A 25,134-nucleotide genomic window follows, 5' to 3' on the forward strand; every position below is an offset into this window, starting at 1 on the left:
TCTTTGAGGAGTATATCCACTGTGAAATCCGAAAAATATCGACCCATCTCGAGATCCACCTCCTCCGTCCAACACTCCATGTCCATTTTCCTCTCATCTCCTCTCTTTTTATCTCTAGACTAGATACCAATCTCCTAATTGCCGCATTGTAGGTCAATTAGAAAGCAACAACGCTAATAACATACTGCCAAAATTTCTCTAAAACTGAACCTAATTCTCCGTCGCCGAGAGGATGAAGATGCGAGTAAAACGAATCACATCACTTCGAACAAAATATACCCAACGTCCCAACCCATTTGTGACATCTTCCGATGGATTATGTCTCAAAATCGTGTTTATTCTACAAATCAAGCATGTTGTTCTACGTAAATTAAATGCAAGAGCTTGATGCGAAAATCACTGTTGATAAGATTTAGACTTTCTACTAGAACATTCGGTCCAGATTTCAGATAGAGGAGTGGTCGCGAAATAGATGAAAAAGAACGACTCGCGAAATAGAGGAGTGCTCACCTTTCACATGGCCTCCGGTGAACGGCAGAGCAAGGGGGAGAGAGAGAAAGGTGTAGATGATAAGAAAGGGAAAAGTGGGTCGGTCAAAGGTCAGTGAAAACAGAGAGAGAAAGTGGTGAGAGAGAGAGAGAGGGGGGCTAAAAGGAACATATGAATAGAACAAAACAAGGGTAATGCTGTCAGATTACTTGGGCTGTTTACTTGGGCGGTCGTGGCATTAAAGAAATCTGTTGTGGCATTATCAGTGGCCAATTGATAATTTTATGCGCGTGTTTACTTGACATGCAGGGGCACACACCATAGGGCAGGCCCAATGCTTTACTTTTACCAACCAAATATACAGCAACGAGAGCAACATATATTGACGCAGGTTTCGCTACCACGCGCAGGCGCACATGCGCTGCTGCTGGGAATGGAAATCTTGCACCTCTTGAGTTGGTGACACCCAATTCCTTCGACAACAACTACTTCAAGAACCTAATTCAGAAAAAAGGGCCTTTTTGAATCGGATCAAGTGCTTTTCAACGGAGGATCAACCGACAGTATCATCTCCGAATACAGTACCAACCCTGCAACATTTAAGGCCAATTTTGCCGCTGCCATGATCAAAATGGGAGATATCATCGATTCCGCCACCAGTCAAAATGGGGTCGTAAGGAGGATTTGCAGTGCTCTAAACTAGCTAGTAATTCCGAGAAATAAAGTACCGTCAGTTAGCGAGACAAGAAAAAAATCTTCTCCTTCCAGAGATATTTGGTCTATTTAATTTCGCTTTTAATTGTTTTTTGGTCTCGGGTTTGGTCCTTGATTTTAAGTGTAGATGCATGCATGCTGTAATCTTATCCTTATGTTTAATTGTTGTGCCAATATTAATTCAACTGTGAAGTGGCAATAATATTTGTTGGTTCAAACCTAACTGTACATCTAATAAAGCTGACTTTTGCCGAGAAAAAATAATTGGTTAAGTTCATTTCAATTTCAATTCTACTCCGAAAAACACTACATAGTGTAGGAAAAATAAAGACTACATCAATTGATCAATTGATCAGTTCATTTCTGTTTTATTTGTAGGAAAATTAAAGACTTACTTCCATTATCTTTAAGAACTTTTATCACTAAGCAAACCCCCAGATTTAAGGAACTCTTGGACCACTTCATAATGTTAGCTAATAGTATTATGAAAGTGTTAGCTAGATAATTGACTAAATATTATTAACCATTCTAACCAATAGATCGATGATTGATTTTGATCAGTATTGTAATAGTATATGACACTTTATATGGCTCAATCATGTATGTGAAGTATGAGCCCAATAAGTGATCTGGTTACCGTCTTCTAAAGTGTATCATCAGATGATACTCAAATATCATGCGAAGTTACAAGTGTATGTGGTCAGCCGATATCGTGATCCTTTTGATTTTGAGTCATGAATTATTAATAAATTGTAGGACAGTGGATTCTTATCTTTAGTTCATGGAAATAGACTACGTGTTTGAGTTTTTCTATTTGTGGATTCACTTTATTGATTCGATCCTTTTATTGTTTACAATTGAGAGTTTGTCTTGAACAATGGTCATGCTAAAAATCATGTTGATTAAATGCTGTTTGATGTGATCGATTTCAATAATAATTGACGAATATCACGTGTAAATTCAATTCATATGCATTTCAGGTGAATCAAGATCGAAATCATTGGAGGTTTTCGGGTTGGGGAGAGAGAGTCAAGCATGGTGCTACTTGCGCTCGGTGAGTGCCACGCGAGCACTGCCTGGCGCTCGAGCTTATAGAAGGGCCCCTACGAATGCTACCCACTACCTCGAAAACTTGTATTGTGTTTGGATGAGTTTTTGAGAAATTTTTTATGAGAGTAATGATTGGATTGATCTCATACATCGAAATTTTTTTGGGATTTCTCACCAAATAGGCCGAGTCGAGCTTGAGCTCATATGAGGCCCCCTACGCGCGAATGCTACCCACTATACCTTAAAAACTTGATCTCAAGCCTTAGAATTTTTTTGGGATTTCTCACCAAATAGGGCTGTAAACGAGCCGGTCGAGCTTTGTTGAGTTCAAATTTGGCTCAACCAAAAATTTGAGCTCGAGCTTCTCTTAATGAGCCAAAAACTTGAGCCCGAGATCATGCAAATTAATAGTAACTCAAAGATTATAAACATTGATCTCTTGAACACATGAAAAATATTTTTCAATTAAATGCAAGGGGCAAAATATAGAATACCTCTCCATGTGGTTTGGGCCTTTGGCACATTACCTCCCTAACATTTGAAAATGATCAATTCACCTCCTCATGGTTTTGAATTAAAGTGCTTTCGTTATATTTTCCATCCAAATTAAAGGAAGGTGTAGTATACATGCTTGTGATGAGAGTACGAATGAAAAAAAAGATTAAAACTTCTAAGGAAGAAGACAAAATTACCCTTCTTTATCTTGTCCAAAACAATACAGAAGCAGCTAAAAAATTTGCAACAATACATCATCGTTTTTTCCATGCCTCCCCATTCATCACTCCTGGGCTTCTGTAGACTCTCTCTCTCTCTCTCTCTCTCTCTCTCTCTCAATCCCAAATCATCCCAAAGTGCCAAAATCGAAATTGGGTGCATGGTGGGTGCTGTTGATCGATAGAAGACAAAATTGGGTTTCAACGTCACAAATCTTGTTCCTCAAACATCTCCAGGGGTCCAACAAAGTTGGAACCGAGAAAATAGTTTTGCTTAGCGCTGGGGCGGTGGGTTTTCGGTTTTTCCCCATTGAGATGTTGGTGTTTGAAGTTTGAACTATTACCTAATCAATTTTTTTCCAGAAACAAAGATTGCATTGTGGGTTGCAAACAAACAATGTGAAAGAAATGGGACCCCAAGTTGGCTCTGAATTTCAAACAACTCCAATTCCAACTACTCCTATTTGATTCCACTAAGCAATCAATTAGGGGCATTGATTTAAGTTCCGAAACTGTGTTGCACGCTTAAGATGAACCACTATTTTTGTTTCCAGAATATTCATGTGCGCAAACATGTTTTTTTCTTTTTGTTTTGAAAATTAAAAATTTGTTTCTTGTTTTTTCATGAAGAGAAAAATAGCAACCTTTGTTTTTTGGAATCCTCGCTTTTTAGTTTTACGAATAAATTCTCTAGCTCAATATATCCAAAAGAATAAAAGCAGAAAAACATTGTCTATCTAAATTTTTTATGTAATGAGAATGGAAAATAGGGAAACACATGCCAAAAAAAGAAAGCATAAATCAACCATGGTCAAATTAGGATGTATCTAACAGTCAGAGGGTATTACAGTCATTTCAGTGATTTCTGTTAACGGTGTTAGTTTGACACTTTAGTCCGAAACCACGTGGAGGTGAATATATTGGGCATTTCTCAACGTCAATGAGGTGTTGTGCAAAAGATCCAAACTACAGAAAGGTAATCCGTACTTTGCCCTAAATGCAAACATGAAATGCATGATTATACATTGATCCAATTCCATACTTTGGCACGGGTAAAGTCTTCTCCCTTATATAAACTTCAAGCATAGGGTGGAGTATCTAGACTCAATCAAACTAAATCATCTCCCAAACCCAAATGGGAAAACAATAAAGTATATACTCCAATAGTTTGTTGGTTTCCGGAAATTGTCAATGACACTATCAGCTTTCATTTCTTTCCATCATCATTCATTCCTTCATAAAATTAGGTGTTGTTAATTAACCAGCATTATGAACTCGACCGGCTAGATCAATACCAATATAAGCTTTCAATCACAAAGTTAATTGGTTGATGGATTTGCTCTCCACATGATTGATAAGAGTTTGATTCTTGGGGTTAGGTCGCAAAAAAGTTGCTTTTTGTGATATTCTAAATCCGGATTGGATGACCAATCTTTGATCGGGCCGAAGAGGAAATTAATTGAGCTAGGTACATATAAATTTGCCTAGATAGACAGCGTTGACAGTCGAGAAAAATAAAACCCCTTCTAACTAAACGTCTTTTTATTGGTCCTGACGATCGAGTTATTAAAATAAGCACGTGTTTTTAATCTAATTTGTTTTGTGATAGTAATAATTAAAGGAAGGAATAGTAACTCTTCCTGTAGCAATTCTTAATTTATGGATTGATCATAGAAATGAAGCAGATTAATTCAAGCAAAGCAAACGATATTGTTTTCCTTTCAAATCCAAATACTATATATGACAAGTAACGACCAAGAATATCAGAACATTCCTCTACAGTTGCAACAAATTTATTCACTACAAAACAATGAAATAAATTACAATTAATGGAAAATTTTGAGGATTTGACTATTCATCTACAATTAATTGCAGTAGTAACCAGACTCAAGAAGGATAAATGGGTTTATAACAAAATGAAACGGAAATAAATTGACCGATTCCTTATAGGATTATTAAAAGAGTTTTCCAACTGCTGGAAGATATGCATGGTTCTAGTTTAGAGCACTGCAAATCCTCCTTATGACACCATTTTGACTGGTGACAGGATCAATTATATCTCCCATTTTGATCATGGCAGCTGCGAAATCGGATTTAAATTAACGTCGAAGGGTTTCTGCTATATTGCGAAACGATATTGTCGGTTGGTCCTCCACTGAAAAGTGTTTGGTCCGACTCGAGAAGGCCCTTTTTTTGAATTAGGTTTTTGAAGTAGTTGTTGTCGAACGAATTGGGCGTCACTAGATCAAGAGGCGCTAAATTTGCATTCCTGCAACCACGCGTGTGCGTGCTAGCAAAGCTAGCATCAATGTCGCTTCCATTACTGTTTATCCGGTCGCTAAAGGTGAAGCATTGTGCCTGTCCTATGGTGTGTGCCCCTGCATTTCAAATACGTAAAACAAACACATCAGTTAACTATTTTTCCCACGAAAACGAAAAATGATCGAACCGATGAATATTAGTACTAATATTTTGTGGTTATCAGTACCTGATAAGGCAACCATGTCCCTTGCACTAAGCCCCTTTCTAGCGAAGTTTGCAATAAGCTGGTTGACGTTACTTCGGAAGAAGGGAAGATCGGAGTTTGCTAGATCACGGCTGGCTGTGGTAGAATCTTTTCTTCCAAGTTTTACCACCTGATTATTTATACGCGAAAACTAATTAGCATATCTTGAATTTTATTATATCGCAATGAAACTCCTTGAGATCGATGTTACTAAAAGAATAGTAGATCAAATGCTAGGTTGTGTTTTGTGACTTACAGCAAATGTCGACGCGTCTCATGCAGCTACTGCAAGTATGTCAGCACATGAAACAACTTCAGGGCATATTTTCTCCACCTTAGCCTTGGCGGCATCTATGACTTCATAACCTCTTGTAGAATCCGCATTAGGCGCTTCAGTCCACTCACTCGTTGAGGTAGCGGCCTCACTAAGTAAGATTGAGGCATCACAACCCTGCACAACCACAAAACTTCAATATTTTGATATAACATGCATGCCCAATCTCTAACTTAATATGTTAGTAGATTGGTGGACGGTTAAAAAATATGATATAATATTTGTTCCAAAATATTTACAATTAAACCAAAATAAAAGTTTTGACTTTCGAGTACATTAATTAATTGTTTTTTTTTGATCGGCAAAACAAACTTTTATAAACTCGACCGGGTTACATCGAGGGGGAGGCATGGAGCACAAAACTGCTACAACTGCCAAAAGAAAGAAAAGAACAAAAACAACAGAGAACCTCCAACCGAGAGTTGGAGGAAAAACCAAAACTTCTCAAGAACACGACTAGAGTTTCAACTTTCGAATACCGTCCAAAAAGGCCTTAAATTCCTCCACCGAATAGAGCTTGATATCAAATTTGGTTTTCATCCACATTGCCACTTTCGTTTTAATAGCATCCCCAACCTCCCTAATCACTGGAGCAACGTTGTTGAAGACCAAGTTATTCCTTGTTAGCCATAAAGACCAGATGGTCGCAAAAAAACAAGTTTCCCAAATGTGCTTCTCCAAATTACGAAACCCATTGTCAAACCACCAAACTGCAAGGTCAGCCAAAGAAAAAGGGCATACCCAAGACATATGCCACCAATCCATAATAATTGACCAGACCCTCCAAGAGACCTTACAGAACAAAAACAAATGATGGGGAGTTTCAACCTGTTCAGAACATAAAGGGCAAAGTATCAAAAGAGGATCCAAAATCAGATTTCTGTTGTGAAGCACTGATCTTGTGGCCACCCTATCTTGAATTGCTAGCCAAGAAAAGACTTCCACTTTGGGGGGGCTGAGATTCTTCCAAACCGAGCCAAGAACCGGATCACTTAAGAAGTTTTGCCGTTCCCACTGCTCATAAACTGATTTACCGAGAACCGCCTACTATCCTCCCACTTCCAAAACAAAGAATCTGGTTTTGATGGGTCCAAGGTTACATTTTGGAGGCTCTGAATTAATTCCTCCCTCTCGTCCTCCTCCCAAGGTCATAACGATCTCCTAAATTGCAGATTCCAACTTCCAAGGCCGTTCCCATCCCTTACGACACTGACCACATCATTTTTTTGAGATGAGAGAAGGTAAAGTCTAGGGTAGGCTTCACGAATAGCTTGATCCCCCAACCAAGTGTGGTTCCAATACAAAACTTCCTGACCGGAATGGATTTGGATCCTGAAACCCTCCTGGAGTAATGGTCCAATACATGAGCTAAGATTTCCAATGCTGCAAATGTCCCTCCAGATGTTCGTTACTGGTCCTGATTCTGGTAATTGAGGCAACCAAGTTCCATGATCCAATCTGTATTTCTTTTTTATAACTTTTACCCAAAGTGAGTCCTTGTCCTCGTGAAACCTCCACCACCACTTCGCCAATAACGCCAAGTTCTGTTGCATCATTTTCTTCACCCCCAAACCCCCATCCTCCTTGCATTTGGAAATAAGATCCCACTTGACAAGGTGCAACTTTCTTTTATCAGCTGAATCCCCCCAAAAAAACTGCCTCTGAAGTTTTTCTAATTTTTTAGCAACTGTTGAAGGCATCTTGAACAACGACATAAAATAGACAGGAAGATTGCGAGTGTTGGAGTTGATTAACGAGAGTCTACCCCCAGAAGATATACACCTCCTTCTCCACATACTTAGTGCCCTCTCAAAACTGTCAATAACCGGCTCCCATGTCTTGATTCTCCTTGGGTTAGCTCCAAGAGGCAATCCCAAGTACTTGATAGGCAAGGATTCAACCTTGCAACCCATCACTAGAGCAAGAGCTTCTACATCTTGATTTGGAACCTTCACGCCACAGAGCGAGCTCTTAGAAAAATTGATCTTTAATCCTGACATTAGTTGAAAGCACCTGAGAATCCTCTTTATACTAGCCACCTCCTCTACATCATTATTACAGAAAATGATGGTATCATCAGCAAACTGGAGATGGGTAACAGTCACTCCATTGGCCCCAACCCTAGCTCCTCTAATGATATTAAGATCTCGAGCCCTTTCTAGTAGAATATTAAGAGCCTCCACCACTAGGTTGAAAAGAAAAGGAGATAAGGGATCTCTTTGCCTTAGCCCTTTTTGAGTTTGGAACTCCTTAGAAGCTGACCCATTGATCAGGACAGACATCGATACTGTAGAACAACACTCCTTGATCCAGCCACACCATTTTTCCCCAAAACCCACCTTTGCCATCATATCAAGAAGAAAGCCCCAGTTCACACAGTCATATGCCCTTTCGAAATCTATCTTGAGAATTAAACCCCCTTGAGTACCATGCTTCCAGTAATGAATGACCTCATTGGCAATAAGAACCCCATCCAGTATTTGCTTGCCCCCAATAAAGGCAGCTTGAGACTCTCCAATAAGGGATGATAAGTGACCTTTAAGTCTATTAGCCAAAACCTTAGCCAGTAGTTTGTATACCCACCCCACCATACTTATTGGCCTATATTCTCTAAAAGAGGAAGGGCAGTCAACCTTGGGGATCAGAGCAACGAAGGTAGAATTGATACCTTTAAAAAGTTTACCATTGGCATGAAAATCCTCAAAAAATTGGAGTACCAGATCCTTTAGAAAACCCCAACCTTTCTTGACAAAGGAGAAATTAAATCCATCGGGTCCAGGGGCCTTGAGATTACATTAATTAATTGTTGTAATTACCTGAACAAAGCAATCATGGAAATGGAGTCGAATTAGAGATGCTGCCATCCGGCGTTCACGTGATACGGCTTGTCTAATTGAAGTTCGGATAGTGTTGAGTGCATTGGGACAGGTATTGTCGTAAAAGGTAGAAGATAATTGTGCGTTAGTAGGCATACTCATTAATAGCGAAAACAATAGCAAGGCAGAAGCAATGGCCAAATAAAAAGTGCGAGAAACATTCGTTGGTGAATTCATGGCTAGCTAGCTATGGTATATATCACAACTCTCTCTCTCTCTGCAGTGAAGATGATTGAGAAAGCGTAACGAATTGCACCAATTTATAGGGTAATAATATTGACTGAGTGGCTTTAGGTATAGCCGTATAGGTTATGCAAGGTCACTATTTTACTGCTACACTGCACCGCGTAGCTAAAGTTCTAATAGTCTTATGGATGGATCGAGTAGCTGGAAATGGAACTAAGACTTGTTCATCTTTGGCTGCCTTCAAAGATTTTCTCTTTAAAATAATAAAATCTCGGCCATCAAACGAATGTGGAAGGAAATCTCGAGGGTGTGTCCTTGTATATATATACACACACCCACATGCATACATACAAAACTTCTTATAAGGGGGCCCTTACTTTATTAAAGTGAGGATACCTCTTTTCCGACCAATTTGCGATGATTCAAGTTGTTCAATATGTTCAGAACGCGATTTTAATGGTACCTGCGAGATGCTTTTGGAATTTAATTGATTTTATTTTTAAAAGTAATGAGCTAGAGTGCATGGGTGCATGTATTAGCTGGTAATGACGGTTGGTTGGGACTTTTTTTGCTTCTTTTCTTGAAAAATGACGGGTTGGACTTTTATTAGTTTGGGCATTATGTACACATGGACGACTTTAATTATGATTAAACTAGCTAGTGAAATATTAAGAGAAAGAGCAGTACTATTTTTCATGAAGACCCGCTCACATTTAAAAACGCTTCATTCTTTTTTGAACGGCAATTTTTTTTTTATCTCCTCCATTCTCGAAACACTGTCTACTATGCAATACAACTTTTAAAAAAAAGTAAAAGATAAAGGAGATGGTGGACTCTATTTTTTTACTTTTTTTCCATCAATTAACACCGTTTTAATGCTTTTAATACCTCTTCATTTGTTTATTAGTGAAAGAAAAGATAAAAGAGAAGCTTGCATGAAAGGGTTGGTTAGGTTGACCTTCATTTATTTAATACTCCTATTTTACCATATAGAAAAGGAATTTTCATTAACTCGATTAGACCTTTGAAATTTCTAAACTTGAAAGGGAGATGCGGTCAACCATCTAAAACGTCTTTCCTTCTTCTTTGACATTTGAAAATTCCGATAACAACACGGATATGATCCAGCAGATCAGCACCGTGGCTCTTTGGCTACTAGTAATCATACAACGTGACTAGGAGTGTTACCGGTAGTGAATATTTTTTAGATTTTTATTTATGGTTGAAAAATTGTTATATGTTTTCGGTAGTAAATAAATTGTTGATAGGTTTGTAAATAGAGTTACAGAAGCAAAAAAATATTTTTGTTGACAACTTTTTTGTTAATAGAAACGAGATGGTTAAATGCTGAAACTTTTTTTGATAGTGAAAATAATATGATAAAATGCGTTAAGTTTTTAGTATTTTTTATTAGTGGAAAACCCCCTAATAAGCAATCCGGTAGTCTATCTAAACTCCATAAAAACATGGATTTTTAATTACTATAACTTGACACTTGCCCCATCCAAAACCTTCGAAAGTAATACTAAAATCATGGGTCAACGTACTTCTCTCTGTCAATAATAAAAAAAAATTTATTGCGTGGTCAATGTAATTTAGTTTTTTTTTATCAGAAATTTTTTTTTTTGTCAATCTTTGAAAAAGATTACAAAAATTTAACGGAATACGGGCACACCGGCAAAACGCCACCCGAGAACCAAACCCAAAGAAAGGCAATAAGCCAACCAAAACACCACAGTGAAAACCAAAACCGAAACAACAGTTGAAACAATCCAAACAAGCAAAAAACCTAAGCCCAAAAGCGACAATATCCGAAACCCAAGATAGCAAACCTAAAGGACAAATTCGAAACCAAGAAGCAACCCATACCCGCCAAACCTCTATACTAAAATTCCAGTGAAAGAGAGGCACCGTCCTCGAAATCAACATCTTCCTCCGAGGTAAACTCTTCCTCTAAGTCATCTAGAGTATGAATCCTATTTTTAAATTATTCCTCTTGCATTTTAACAATTTTTTTTTATAGTTTCTCGCTCCTCTAACTTCAATGCCTAACGTGGGACCACAATTCAACGTCTTGCGGGCTTCCTTAAAGAAGATAGAGTTTCAATTCCGGATGTCATTGGAAGATAAGAAAGAAGATGGGACCTTCATGTTTTTAGGATTCAATTTGACGGCCTTAACCCAAGATCCATAAAAAATTTCTTCTTTTTAATCTTCCTCTTCGACCTTCTCAATCTACTTTCCGATTTATGGATAGCATCAAGAGAAGATCGATCCCCCGAATAGCTGCTCCCAACTCTTTTTTGCTCACCAACCACATGATCATAACCCTGCTGCAATCATTCTTGTCATTACCCTCGCATGCTTAAAGGGTTTGAGTTCCTTACAACCGAGACTCTAGTATCAGGATCTCTCAAAAGGCCCTTTTTTTTTTGGTAAGGTAAAATTTTATTAGAAAAGAAAACACATTACACCCATCAGGGGCATACCCCAAGCCAACAAACTATACAAATCAACACCAAAAACAAGCCTGAACTACCACATCACGAAACAGGACAAATAGTACACAACAAAAATTATAGACTGCCAAATACTCTAAATGGGATATTCCACAAAGAACAGAGAGCTATGTTAGGACTTGACCACTTAATTCTCCTCCAGGAGCTCACACAAGCTCGGATATCAGTTCGCACTTTGATTTCCAATTGCTGCACAGTAATCCCATAACCTTTGAAGATTTTGCTATTCCTTTCTCTCCAAACATGGTACAAAAGAGCTGCAAGAGCAACCTTTGAAAACAAACAAGAAAACAGAGAACCCCTATCAACTTGAATCATCCGGTCCATAATTTGAGGCAAACTAGTAACAGGACATTGAGGCCTCAAGTCCTTTTACAAGGCTTTCCAAAGTTGAGAAGAGAAAGGACACTGAAAGAAGAGGTGTTCATGGTTTTCTACAGAAGCAGAACACAAGACACACTGATCATTCATAGTCATACCCTATTTAAGGAGTCTATCTATAGTAGCAAGCCTCCCTAGATGTGCAAGCCACTGAATAATGGATCAGCGAGGAACATGATGCTTATACCAAATAATTGTGGACCAACTAACTTTAGGATGCTGCCTTCTAATAGCATTCCATGGTGACTTGATAGAGAACTTGTGGTCAGGGGTGAGATTCCAAACAACTGTGTCCTCTTGAGAAGGATGAGGAACAAGATGAGCAAGGGTGGTCCTCAAGATGTCCCTAGTCACAGAATTCCTACAACGTGGCCATTGCCAAGACCCTTAGGACCCATAGTCATTGCATGCATGCCTCGTGTATGTCTATGATTCCATTGATTCCATGCCATAACCTTTTTCTTTCTTAAAAATCTGCTCCATTGACAGACATATCTTGACCATAATCAAAACTCTCTTCATCACCATCATTCCCCTCAACTCTGACCTACCCATCACCATTAGCCATGCCACTACGCATTAATCAACCTCCTCCCTCGTTTCTCCCACCAAAGAAGTGGAAGGAGAAACATTAGCTTTACTCCCAATTGAATCTGGCTGCCTCAAAACCACATTTTCTTCGCTAGAATTATGCCCGACAAAAGAAGAACAAGAAGAACAATCCTCAAAACAGAGGCTGAAAGCTATAATCTCTAAAAGAAAAATAACAACCGGTCAATAGTAGTACAAGAAATTTGGTTTTTGGAGACGAACGAAAATCGTCACAAATTATATATATTTTCCTCAAAAGTAGTATAGGTGAAGAAAAATTAGTATGGGTAGCTGAATTTGTATTTGGGAAATAAAATGTCCTCTCACACAGTTTGTGCTTGAGAGTGTTGTATTTATATAAGAGAATCTGTTACAATGGATACACATGGAAGTACATTTGAATTTGAATATCTAACAATCGTTATCTCAACACTGAATAATTATCTCAACAATCATTATCTCAACAGCCCCCCTTAAGATGGAGGATCCAATGGATGAATCTGCAGCTGAATTGTCACCTAGAAACTGAAAAGAGGATATAGGTAGGCCCTCGGTAAATATATCAGCTACTTGAACCTTGGAGGATATAAACTGAACTTGGAGTTCTTTGCGAGCCACTTTATCACGCACAAAATGAAAATCAATCTCGACATGTTTTGTTCGAGCATGAAATACTAGATTAGCAGATTTTCGGAATTCACCACCCCAATCGGTTTGAACAGATTTTATTTTAGATGAAAATTGGCGCTCAACCGTACCATAGCTTGAAACTTGGGAAATATGTTGAAGACATCAGATTTATTGAACATGGGAAAATACCAAATGTACTTTGAAAAATCATCCAAAAAGATTACAAAGTACTTGTGACCATCACGAAAGAAAAGGGGAAGGGCCCCATACATCACTAAAAATTAAATCTAATAGCGCTACACTTTTATTTCCTGTACTAGACAAAGTAAGCCTAGAGGATTTGCCAAGTTGACATGCATGGCAAATGGTGGTAGTGCACTGTTTATTGGCTGAAAATGAAAGAGCTTGAGACTTCAAGACTTGATGTAAAACACGGGCATGGGGATGACCAAGACGATGATGCCAACAATCAAGAGGAACACATTCAAAAGAGAGAGCCAACGGAGGGGAGGACGATGGAGAGACATGAAGACCCATAGGAGAGAGTTTGTAGAGGCCACCTTCATTCTTGCCGTGGAGGAGTGGTTTCTCGGTAATTTGATCCTTGACAAGAAAATAAGATGGATGAAACTCAAAGAAAGCATTATTGTCTTTCCAAAATTGATGAACAGATAATAATGATTTAGTAAAATAAGGAACATGAAGAACATTTGTAAGTTGAAAAGAAGAGTTAGGAAAACGGAGAATAGATGAACCAACCTGAGAAATGGGTATACCAATACCATTACCAACTTGGAGCTGTGAATTGCCAAGATAATCGTCAAAGGTCGAGAGACTAGTAAGATCCGGAGTGACATGATGGGTGGCACCCGTATCCGGGAACTAGTCAATGGTAGTGTAATGAGCACTAGGATAATTCACACCCTAATTAAAGCGATCATAGCATTGAGCGGCGGTGTGATTGGTGCGACCACAAATTTGACAACGAATGCGGGGTAGCGTTGGGTGGGAGAGAAAGAATCCCAATGGCAGATGATGAACCGGTAGCATGTGGTGGGTGGCGATTCCCAGAGGAGATATGGTAGCCCGGACCGAGACCGCGACCGCGGTTTTGGAACCCACGACCACGACCAGTCTAAGTGAAATGCGCCTGAGGAGATTCAATGGGCGACGAGATCGATCAGAAGAGAGGAGAAGGTGTCATTATGCAGAAACTCGTGACTGAGCAACAAGCTATGAAGTTTTGAAAAGGACACATGATCCGGTCAGGAAGTAGGTGTGGTGACCAAGTCCTTGAAGTTTGAGTGAAGTCCTTTGAAAATATAAAGATTGAAACTCAGCCCGAGAAAGAGGTTTTCCAGCAGCACTGAGTTCATCAGCCAATGTTTTGGCTTCATGAAGAAATGCAGTAACAGAGCGGTCTTTTTGCCAAAATGGATTGAAGACAACAAGTGAGATGAAGCACTCAGGTTTGCGAAGCAGAGGCAAGAGACTTTTCTAGAGTGTCCCAAATCTCATGAGAGGTTGTGGAACCGACAATAATGGGGAAAACTTCTTTAGGGAGAGATGAAATTAAAAGACTCGTGAGAAGTTGGTTTTGTTGAGTCCATGCTAATTGATTTGGACTAGGGGAATCACCAGTGGATGGAGGGCACGGGAAAGAATCATCAACATAGGCCATAAGATTTCAGCCACGAAGATAAAGGAACCATTTGAGTTTTCCAGTAGAGGTAATTTTTGGTGGTTAGTTTGAGGGAAATAAAATGATGGGCATTATTGAGAGCGATAGGTTGAGAAGAGAAATCTGATAGGGACGATTGGGTGGAAGAAGAAGAGGTTGATTTGGGAGGGGAAGCCATAGCTCTAATACCAAGCTGAATTTGTATTTGGAAAATAAAATGTTCTCTCACACAATTTGTGCTTGAGAGTGTTGTATTTACATAAGAGAATCTGTTACAATAGATACACATGGAAGTACATTTGAATTTGAATATCTAACAATCATTATCTCTCAACACTGAATAATTATCTCAACATGGGTGATGAAAAAAAAATTGTCCACTAAACGTTGTAAAGGATTTCTACCTGGTAACGAAATCTATTTTTCATCACTTATAGTGGCTTTTGATGACGAAATATTTCATCGCAAAAAATAAATAATTGATGACGAAATTTTTTGTCACCAATTATTCTTTTTCGCGACTAATTTAGGTCACACATCCTTGACGAAATTTTTCGTCACCAAAATAAGAAATCGGTGACAAAATATTTCGTCACAAAAGACATTCAAATGGGAAAAAGAGTCCACTTTCTTGCTCCTCCAGAAACCTAAGTCTCCTAAGTTTTGCGCGTAAGCTTCGACCAATTGCACCACATAGAATTTTTAGTATATATTTGAAATATCTAATATATATATATATATATATATATATGTATATAACACATACGTTTAACATTAAAATATATTTTGAATGTCATTTTGAACTTTTAAATATTAAAATTAGCAATTTTGATAAACTTGAAAGTTGTAACCCTTTATGTTATTGTTCAAACCCAATTTAAATTATCTCAGTCGGAGTTCTAGCAAAGAGTTATGCCCGAAATACATTTGGTGACGAAATGCAATCTTCATAAATTTCGTCACCCAAGGCACCCATTTGGGGAAGAAATACTAGATAGGTACATTTTTTTTTGTCGCCAAAGATAACCCTTTCGTAAAGGAAAAAATATTTGGTCGCCAAACAGGGGGCCATTTGGCGATGAAATATTTTTTTCGTCACTTAATGGTAATCTATTTTTCGTCACTTTTTTACGCTTTCGGCGTCACAAAATGAGTACCTTAAGTGATGAAAATATTTTTTCTGTCGCCAAGTAGGTATAATTGGTGAGGAAATAATTTCGTTATAGAAATTGTCAAAATAGTGATGAATTTATTTTTTCGTCGCCAAATATACTCATTTTTTTCAACAAAATTTAAACCACTTTTTCGTCACCGATTTTCTTTTTCTTTTTCTTGTAGTAGTAACAAATCATCCAAGTTGCTCTCCGAGGACCCCAAGTTAAAGACGAATCGCACCATCATAGACCATCAAGAGGCCAAAGCTCTGTCTCCGTCAACACCCAAGCAACCTGGACCAAAAAGCCTACCTCGCTTGACATTCATTATTTCTTTTACTTCACTTTTGTAGTAGGTTTTCCTCGTGCTAGGAAAAAGACACTAAAACACGTACGATACAGGACACCACGAGAGGGCGTGTCACCGGAAATAATAGCCGACCATGTGGTAAGTGCATGACGAATTTCTAGTCCTAAAATAATAGGTTGTCCCAAGCGTAGGACTGAAACCGCGACGTAGCACAATATTCGGTAAGTCTGGAATCGAATCCACAAAGACGGTGATGTGTGCTGACTTAAAAACTCAGGTTATTATTATTTAAACGGGCTCTTAAGTAGTCACCCCTTGTCGATTGATTGAGATTAACTAAAACCTAGAAATTGATTGTACTTTTTAAATAATTAAAGGAGGTACAGTCGTAGGATTCATAACACTCGCAACCAGTCTGGATTAACCTGCTCTATTCCGAGTTCTTAAAAACGTTCAATTTTATATTGAAAAAGATACCCCACAAGATGCGAAACCTTAGAGTCGCTGTTTACCCATGTGCAGCGGAGAATGAGTTTTTGACCCTCATTCCTCCATTCACATGGGCTCCGACAATATCCGGATTCATCTGCGGGAAGTATTTTTTCAATCTAAAATTATCTTTTTTATTGTTTGAAAATAGGAGTAGTGTCCGAACTGACTACGGTGTACTAATCACCCTGTGACCCTACCTACACGACTACTCACTAATCATTATGCATGAAAAATAAGAAACCCTAATTTGAATCATGTTTCTAGCTAATAATGAAGAAATAAAATAAACGAGAGATAACAACCTACGAACATCTTTAATTAAGAACAAAAATTAAAACAAGTTACCTCAGTACAAGTAATTAAACAAAGCTTCAAATAACTCGAAAGAAAAAGAAACTTAAAAGGAAACTCTCGGAACAAAAGTGACTGCCATTCTTCTATTTCATTTGTGGAAAAAAAAAAAAAACCTGTTGGAAAATAAATATATGCTGCCGCCCCTGTTCTTCGTCCGTGGGAATCGTCACTGTGCGCAGCTTTTTTTCTTTTTCACCCCATCCACCAAGGCCAATAGGGTAATTTGCTTTTATAGGGATTGAAAACTTTAATCACACAAAGGCCCTTTAGACTTCATGAAATAATAAATGAACCATTCAATTTTGAATTGTTTCGCATTTAATCCCAAACTTTCTTAAAATCTTCTTTTTATCCAAAGTCTTGAACAACGGGCTTGAGCAACTTATAAACATAAAAACACATAATAAAAATCAGTTAACAAATATAAAATACTAATAAATGTAGATTGGAGGGTCAAAATATGTATATTTTGGCACTTATCACTCCCTCCCAACTTACATTTGCTAGTCCTCAAGCAAAGAAAATAAAATAAACAATAAATAAATAAATTCTAACTATGCCACTTTCGTAGGATTCGCGATCGCACTTAGCCCATGCACAATCCTTTTAAACCCCTAGGTGATCCTAAAGGACGAGTGGAGTCTCGTGAGGGTTTACAGAAATGAACACCCACAAACACTGTGAATGCTTTTCACATGAAATTCGAAAATCTGTAAGTTAGCTCAATGACATCTCAAGTAAAGAATATAAAGCCATCGCGAAGAGATAACGGCATAAGCAGATCTAGATACTATCAAGTCAGAAAAATAATTCACGGCACCTATGCTCAGCGTGTGTGAACAAGGGCTTCAGTCACAAGTGAAAAATAACCAAAAGTTCTCTCCGGACTGAGTCTCGACTTCAAATCTCACCGTGTCATGCACTCAACAAATGAAATCACTCGAAACAAGATGCATATTACTCTCAATATGTCCGGTAGGATGTTATGTAAATGAAAGCAAAATACTCTGCACAAGATGACACGAAAAGAAAGCTCTATAAAGTGGACACACAATCTCATGAAAGGAAAGCCAAGTATCGGGAACTCTCTCTATCCACCAATTCACAATCCATTGCCCCTAGAATCAAATAGGACTTCAATTTCGGTTATAACATCAGGTTAGGGAAAATATTTCAAGACTAAGTAAGATATTCATGTGTCCGAGAATAGCTTGCAACAATTCACATAGGGCAAATATAATAAGGCGTGCCCCTTTCTTCATTTTTTTTCAACTCTACCTCATCTCTCATTCCTACATTTCTTTCCCAAATTAAGACCAAGTGTTTCTCATTTCCTCAATAATCTAGTATCTTCCCTTTTTGCCCTTTTTTTTACTCTTATTTTTTTTTTAAATGGGAAAGATCACCAATCACTAAAACTCAGTTCTCACTACATTTACTCTCCCTTCTAAATAATTTACCTTCACATAATTATCTAATTAAGTCTTCTCAAGACACAATATAGGTGGAAGAGCTCAATAAGAAAGGGTATCAAGCGAGAGGCTCAAATGGTCTTACAAGAGATAAATGTATAAGAAACGAACCGGCTCAAAATAGCAAAATGCTTGACGATTTTCTAGTCCTAAAATAATGGGTTACCCAAGCGTAGGGTTGAAACCGATGTAGCATAATATCCGGTAAGTCCGGAGTTGAATCCATAGAGACGGTGATGTGTGCTAATTAAAAACTCGGGTTGTAACTAATTTAACGGGCTCTTAGGTAGCCACCCCTTGTATTCGGTGTTGAGATTAAGTAAAACCAAGAAATTGATTGTACTTTTTAGATAATTAAAAGGAGGTATGGTCGTAGGGTTCATAGCACTGGCAACCAGTTCTGAATTTATCTGCTCTGTTCGGTGTTCTTAAAAACGTTCAATTTTAGATTGAAAAAGATACCCCGCAAGATGCAAAACCTTAGGGTCGCCGTTTACCCATGTGCAGCGGAGAATGAGTTTTGGACCCCCATTCTCCCGTTCACATGGGCTTCGACAATGCCAAGGTTCGTCTACGAGAAGTATTTTTTCAATCTAAAATCATTTTTTTTATTGTTTGAAAATAGGAGTAGTGTCTGAACTGGCCACGATGTGCTAATCACCCTGCGACTAGAGAAGGAGAATAGGGTTTGTTTCGAGGAGCAACAAGCATTAAGTTCTGGAGTAACAATATAAATGGATTTAACAAAGATAAATTAGGGGCGCTAATGTAAACATTTACGCACCTATCACACCCCCCCAACTTACACTTTGCTGGTCCCGAGCAAAGAAAACAAAATGCAACTAAAGAAAGCATATTAAAACTGAAAGTTCTTTTAAACCCCCAGGCGGCCCCGGTAGGACGAGTGAAGTCCCGTGAGGGTTTTCAGCAGTGATCACCCACAAAACACATTGAACCTTTTCACATGGAATCCAAAACTTGTCATATAACTCATTGGTCCATCAAGCAATGCAAAGAATGAGCAGCTACCACAAAATATAAGAAGGCGCAAATAGTTCTAAACGCTATCAAGTCAAGAAATAAACCATGGCACCTAGCTTAGCATGTGTGTGTGACATGGGCCTCAACCAAAAGTGTGCAATGACTAACCGCTCTCTCCGGACTGAGTCTCGACTTCAATCCTCACAGTGTCATGCACTCACAACTAAAATCACTCGAAACAAGGTACATAGTATGAACTCTCAAGTGTGCGGTTAGAAGTTATATAAATGAAATAAAAACACTCACACACTATGACACAAAAAGAACGCTTTATATAATGGTCACACAGTCTCAAGAACAAACTACAAAGCATTGGAACTCTATCTCATATCCTTCAATCCACTTTCCATCACCCCAAGGATCAAATAGGACTTTAATTTCGGTTGTAATGTGCGGTAAGGAAAAATATTTCTAGGTTAGGGTAAAACATCACGTGTCCGAGAATAGGCAAACAACTTAGGGCTAGTTTAATAATGTGTGCCCAATTTTTTTCCACTTTTCAACTCCACCTTATCTCTCCTTCTAACCTTCCAACATTTTTCAACCATAAAGCACGATTCCTCTTTTTCAAACATACTAGCATCCCTTTCTTCTTCTTTTTTTCTTTTGTGTTGTTGTGTTTTCTTTTTTTTTTAGGGGCACCACAATTCAAGCACAAAATTTCACAATCCATCCAAAAATTATACCTTTATATTTTTGACTTTCTCCAAATACAATAGGGAAGGTGGAGCTAACCAAGAAAATGCTAAATATATACGGCTCAATGTGGCTCGCAAGGGATAAAAGTGAAAACAAAGGAATGAATTAGCCCAAACATCAAGAAAATGTCTATAATCCTCTCCAAGGGGTCTAACATCTATGTGACAAACCAAAACCTAAGGGATATTGTTATGCATTTAAGTTCCAACACTTAACAATCAAGAATAATGAAACCACAACAAATAGACTATTTTCATAACAAACTAAGAGTTAAAGTGACACCACTCCAATGAAAGATAGGGCACAAAAGCTCACTAGGGTATAAGTCTCCACTAATCTAGCCATCAAGATTGGTCAAGTCATAGCTCACAAGTGGTCAAGGCCCAAATAAATGTGACGTGCAATAGTGCTATACAAGAGTGCCATGATCAACTTCTTAAGACAAGCTAGCAAGTAGAACTACCAACCCAAAAACAGATATCACTATGGTAGGCAACACACTTCAACTCAATTATTCAACAAGTAATCACAATAAGTGCCAAATCGCATGCAAAAAGAGTCTCACTATTTTTAAAACTTTTCTTCTTTTTTTTTTAAATTTTAATAGTCTAAGAAAAAAAATAAACTACCAAAGTAATTCCTCCCCCCAGCTTGAACCATTCGATGTCCTCATTGAATGCAAGAACAAAAATAGGGCATAAAAGAAAAAGAAAGGAAAGGTATCACCTCGCAACGGAAAACTATGCAAGAAATAATATTGCGGGAAGAAGACCCCCCAACTTGAACGAAGCATCCTGTAATGTTAGTCCTCACAAAAATAAAAATATAAAATAAAATAAAAGTAGCTAATCTAAGAGAAAAGAAAAAAAAAATTATACAAAAAGTTAATGACATTCACTCCCATCACGTGAAATTCAACCATTCATCACACTACGAAGAGCAATCAAAATCAACATCTCACCCCACTTCAAGCACTCATTAAAAATTATACGCGACCATGACACAAAACCAAATACTTAGAATATCTTAATTGCCTTAGCCGCGTTTAATATTTAAATTCTACCAATTGCATATTCCCAACCAAATTAACTTTCAAGTTGCTGATGAGTTTTAAGAAAAATGGATAGTAAACCACATTAAAATTATCAACACTAAGAAAATCAATTTGTTCTAACTTAACAATCTTTTGCAATGATGGATGCTTAATAGGAGTGATGATATCAACATCTATGGCTGGGGATATTTGATCATCAAGAACAAGTGGACTTTGCATAATAATTGGCAATGACTCCTCAGGAGTCACGTCATGAAAATTCATCTCAAGTGTACTAGAATGCTCTCAAGAAGACTGTTGAACTTCAGGTGAACCAACTATTTCTTTAGTTACAAGTGGTTCTGTTGTTTCATCTTTCAATACACAAGAATTTATCACTTGAAAATTTTCAACTTGATTGCAAGAAAGAGAATCAGCTAATTGATCATAATAAGGTGGCTTTATTTCCTCTTTTTCCCTCCCATCAGAATTGGTATCCTCAAAACTTTTAGTCAACTCACAAAATTAGAGCTTTTATGTTAATTCATCTAAGAAATCCCAAGCCTCTTCAGCGGTCTTATCCAGGATTTCGTCAATGGACCTAAAATCCACCTAGCATGGCTTAGGATTTAAACTACGGCAAAAGATAACCAAAAGACTACCAAGCTCACATATAAAACTCGACCAAAAGAATATGGAAAATTTAAATCGATCCCAACACTGTGACAAAGACTCGTCATCTTGTTGATAGAAATCTGATAGGTTTTGTAAAAGCATATGAGTCTCATACGAGGGATTGAAAGTTTTGAAAAACTGTATTACAATCTCACTCCATGTCAATCTTGGATTCAAAAAATTAAACTAGTCTTGAGCACTACCACGCAAAGATGCTGAGAATACATGTAAAAGAGCTACTTCTTCGCTAGCAAAAGCTTTCTCAAGGTCATGAACATGTGAAAAAAGATTTTCTGAGATCAAACCATAAAATATAGGAAGTGACAATGAACAATCAAATTGGTTTGCATAACCTCCATAGCACCTTGCAAAATGGGCCATTTTTATTCTTTTCAACAATAAAAAAATAAAACAAAAAAACTAAAAAGAAAACAAATAAAATAACTACCCGAATTCTTAACACACGTTATCGTCCTCGGCAATGGCGACAAAAATGCTTGACCGATTTCTAGTCCTAAATTAATGGGTTGCCCCAAGCGTAAGGCTGAGGCCGATGTAGCATAATATCCGGTAAGTCTGGAGTCGAATCCACAGAGACGGTGATACGTGCTAATTAAAAACTCGGGTTGTTACTAATTTAACGGGCTCTTAGGTGGCCACCCCTTGTATTCGGTGTTGAGATTAAGTAAAACCTAAAAATTGATTATACTTTTCAGATAATTAAAAGGAGGTATGGTCATAGGGTTCATAGCACTGGCAACCAGTTCTGAATTTATCTGCTCTGTTCAGTGTTCTAAAAAATGTTCAATTTTAGATTGAAAAAGATACCCCGTAAGATGCGAAACCTTAAGGTCACCGTTTACCCATGTGCTTCGTTTGCTCCGATATAAGGAATAAGATCACCCCAAGCGTAGGGTATAAGCATCCAATTGAAGCATAATAAACCGGAAGACCGGAATCCTACCCACAGGAATAATTAATACAGCTTTGCTGGATTAGTAGAAGTAAGCAAAGTTTTTGGCTTTTAGGCAGCCAACTTTGTTTTACGTTTGTGGTGGAAAGTAAAAAGAGCTAAATTAAAAAGCAAATAAACTAGGATAAAAAGTAGGTTAGGTCTAGGAATTACTAATACCCACGACTCGAGTTAAATCACATTTTCACCCAATTACGCGGTTTAAGATACTCAATTAAGGTTCCTAAATCGGAAAATAAGATGGTTCAATTACCAAACTAGCTCTAGAATTTATTTAGCAAACACCTCGAGCGGCAGAGCTCCAAACATCATGTGTGGTAAGTAGACGATGCTCTTACCTACACATGATCAAAAAGGTTAACACCTTAGCAATTTGACAAATAAATCCAAACCCCACAACAATTTTCGAACCAAAGATTCAAACTTTATTGTTGAAAAATGCAATTTTTACTTGAGCCATGAGATGCTACTCACCCCATGACCTAACCCTAGAAAACTACTCACACATATCTATGAAGATAAGAGCAAGAAAAAATCTACTAAGCATAGTGAAATAACAACATTTGAAGAAAACTAGATTAAACGATAGATCGGAGTAGCGGCTACAACTTTAATGAAGACAAAAGTAGCAAAACTAATTAACTAAAGTAGGAAATTAGAACTAAAGTACTGAATGCGAAGAACAATGAAGAACAATTCAAAAAGCAAGCAAATCTAGGCTAGATCTAAATTATGCAGTACAATCTATGTTTATACAAAGTGACATCACGCCTTTTATATTCTCCAAGGTATGTGCACAGAATATTTCCCAAGATACTTAAAAGATGTCCTCTGAAGCCCTCGGTATCGATGCGAAGGCCTTAGGTTGCTGTGCTAATGGTCTCGGTACCGATGGAAAGAATTCCTTTCAATCGATGTCGATGCAATTAGAAGCTGGTCGTGGATAGCTCGGTACCGATTGAAATTGGTTTGGTCCATCGATGCCGAGCTGCTTAGGTTGTACTGTTTGAACCCTTCGATACTGATGGAATGAATTGTTTCCCATTGATGGCGAGCCTTCTATCTTCAGAGCTTGGACTTGCTCTTTGCCTTGGCCATGCCTTGCCTTGACAAGCCGTCGGGTCACCTTGACCTTAAAACTCCTGTTATTAGGAAAATTTCTACAAAACAAACTAAACCACCTTAAGTGCAAAAATAACTAAAAACAACATAATTAACAATAAAAGTAATTAAATCTAGATAACTAGCGCACCCTGCATTGCATTATCGAGTGTTTATCACACCCCCAATTTGAGGTTTGCTAGGAACTAGCAAACAAGATGCAGAAAATTTGAAAATTGGCAACTATACAATCCTTCTGCTATCATGACTTAGAACATGCTCAACATCGTATACTAATAAGAGTTCAATCAATCTAGCTTTTTATTTCATTTTTATAATTCACAATTTTAACATCCAACTAAACAGGCCAAGTATCAAGCAAGTCTAAACAACGAACAATGAAAGCACTTTACAAACTAAAGTGCTTTACAAACAGGCAACGGTGAACAAGAACTACTATGCCTCAACAACGAAAGCACTTTATTCAACAGAATTAACAACTAACATATGAAAGTTGAATAACGATAGGAAAGCATACCATGCAACTAACTATGCAAATATCAAATTGTCAATCACAAAAGAATCCATGCGCACAAAGGATCAACTAAGGTCTTTTTAAGTTTGTAATGACCTTGGTTACAAAGAACAGGTTAGCAAAAATGGGCAACGGTCTTTTTCTAGCTTGGTTATCTACCCGAATGACCGCTACCAACACAAAATAAACCAAGTCAAGGGCCAAACCGGCCAAACCAATAAACTAACTACTAACTAATAATGTGCAATACTAAGTTACGAACCGAAATGCAACAAAAATAAAGGATAGAGTGGTTGGCATGTCAACTAACCTAGACCCCGATCAAGTAAGGGGATTTCTAAGCCACCGACTCTCTCACACCATCCTTAAAAGTCACCACATCATCCTTCCACTTCATTATCGTCCACTGCTTCTTCTTCTCCGAAATCATCACTCACTTCGGCCTCAATTTCTGGTTCCGGTACATACTTCTCTCCATGTTGATGTCCATAAATGGTGGTTTGCCATGCCACCTCCTTCTTGAGTCGAGCTTGCTCCATCATAATTCCCCTTCTTTCTACTTTTTCCTTCCTCAAACTCTTGATGATCGAGATGTTCTAACAACAAAGCAACTTGGACCACGTGT

General features: G+C 37.9%; 1 protein-coding gene and 1 pseudogene across 1 annotated transcript; one reads left to right on the top strand and one right to left on the bottom strand.

Moving 5' to 3' along the window:
- The window catches only part of LOC131327769 (lignin-forming anionic peroxidase-like), a 52,864-nt pseudogene extending 51,476 nt beyond the window's left edge, over positions 1-1,388 (top strand).
- A 3,672-nt stretch (positions 1,389-5,060) lies between these two features.
- LOC131327770 (lignin-forming anionic peroxidase-like) lies at positions 5,061-8,895 on the bottom strand. Its single transcript, XM_058360903.1, has 4 exons — positions 8,623-8,895; positions 5,759-5,923; positions 5,455-5,602; positions 5,061-5,344 (listed from the first exon to the last, which is right to left on the bottom strand). Exons 1-4 carry the CDS (start codon positions 8,857-8,859, stop codon positions 5,061-5,063), a joined length of 834 nt encoding a protein of 277 aa, XP_058216886.1. The 5' UTR covers positions 8,860-8,895.
- Positions 8,896-25,134: the final 16,239 nt, after the last annotated feature.

Source organism: Rhododendron vialii, chromosome 5a, assembly GCF_030253575.1.
Source record: "Rhododendron vialii isolate Sample 1 chromosome 5a, ASM3025357v1".
Taxonomy (NCBI): Eukaryota; Viridiplantae; Streptophyta; class Magnoliopsida; order Ericales; family Ericaceae; genus Rhododendron; species Rhododendron vialii.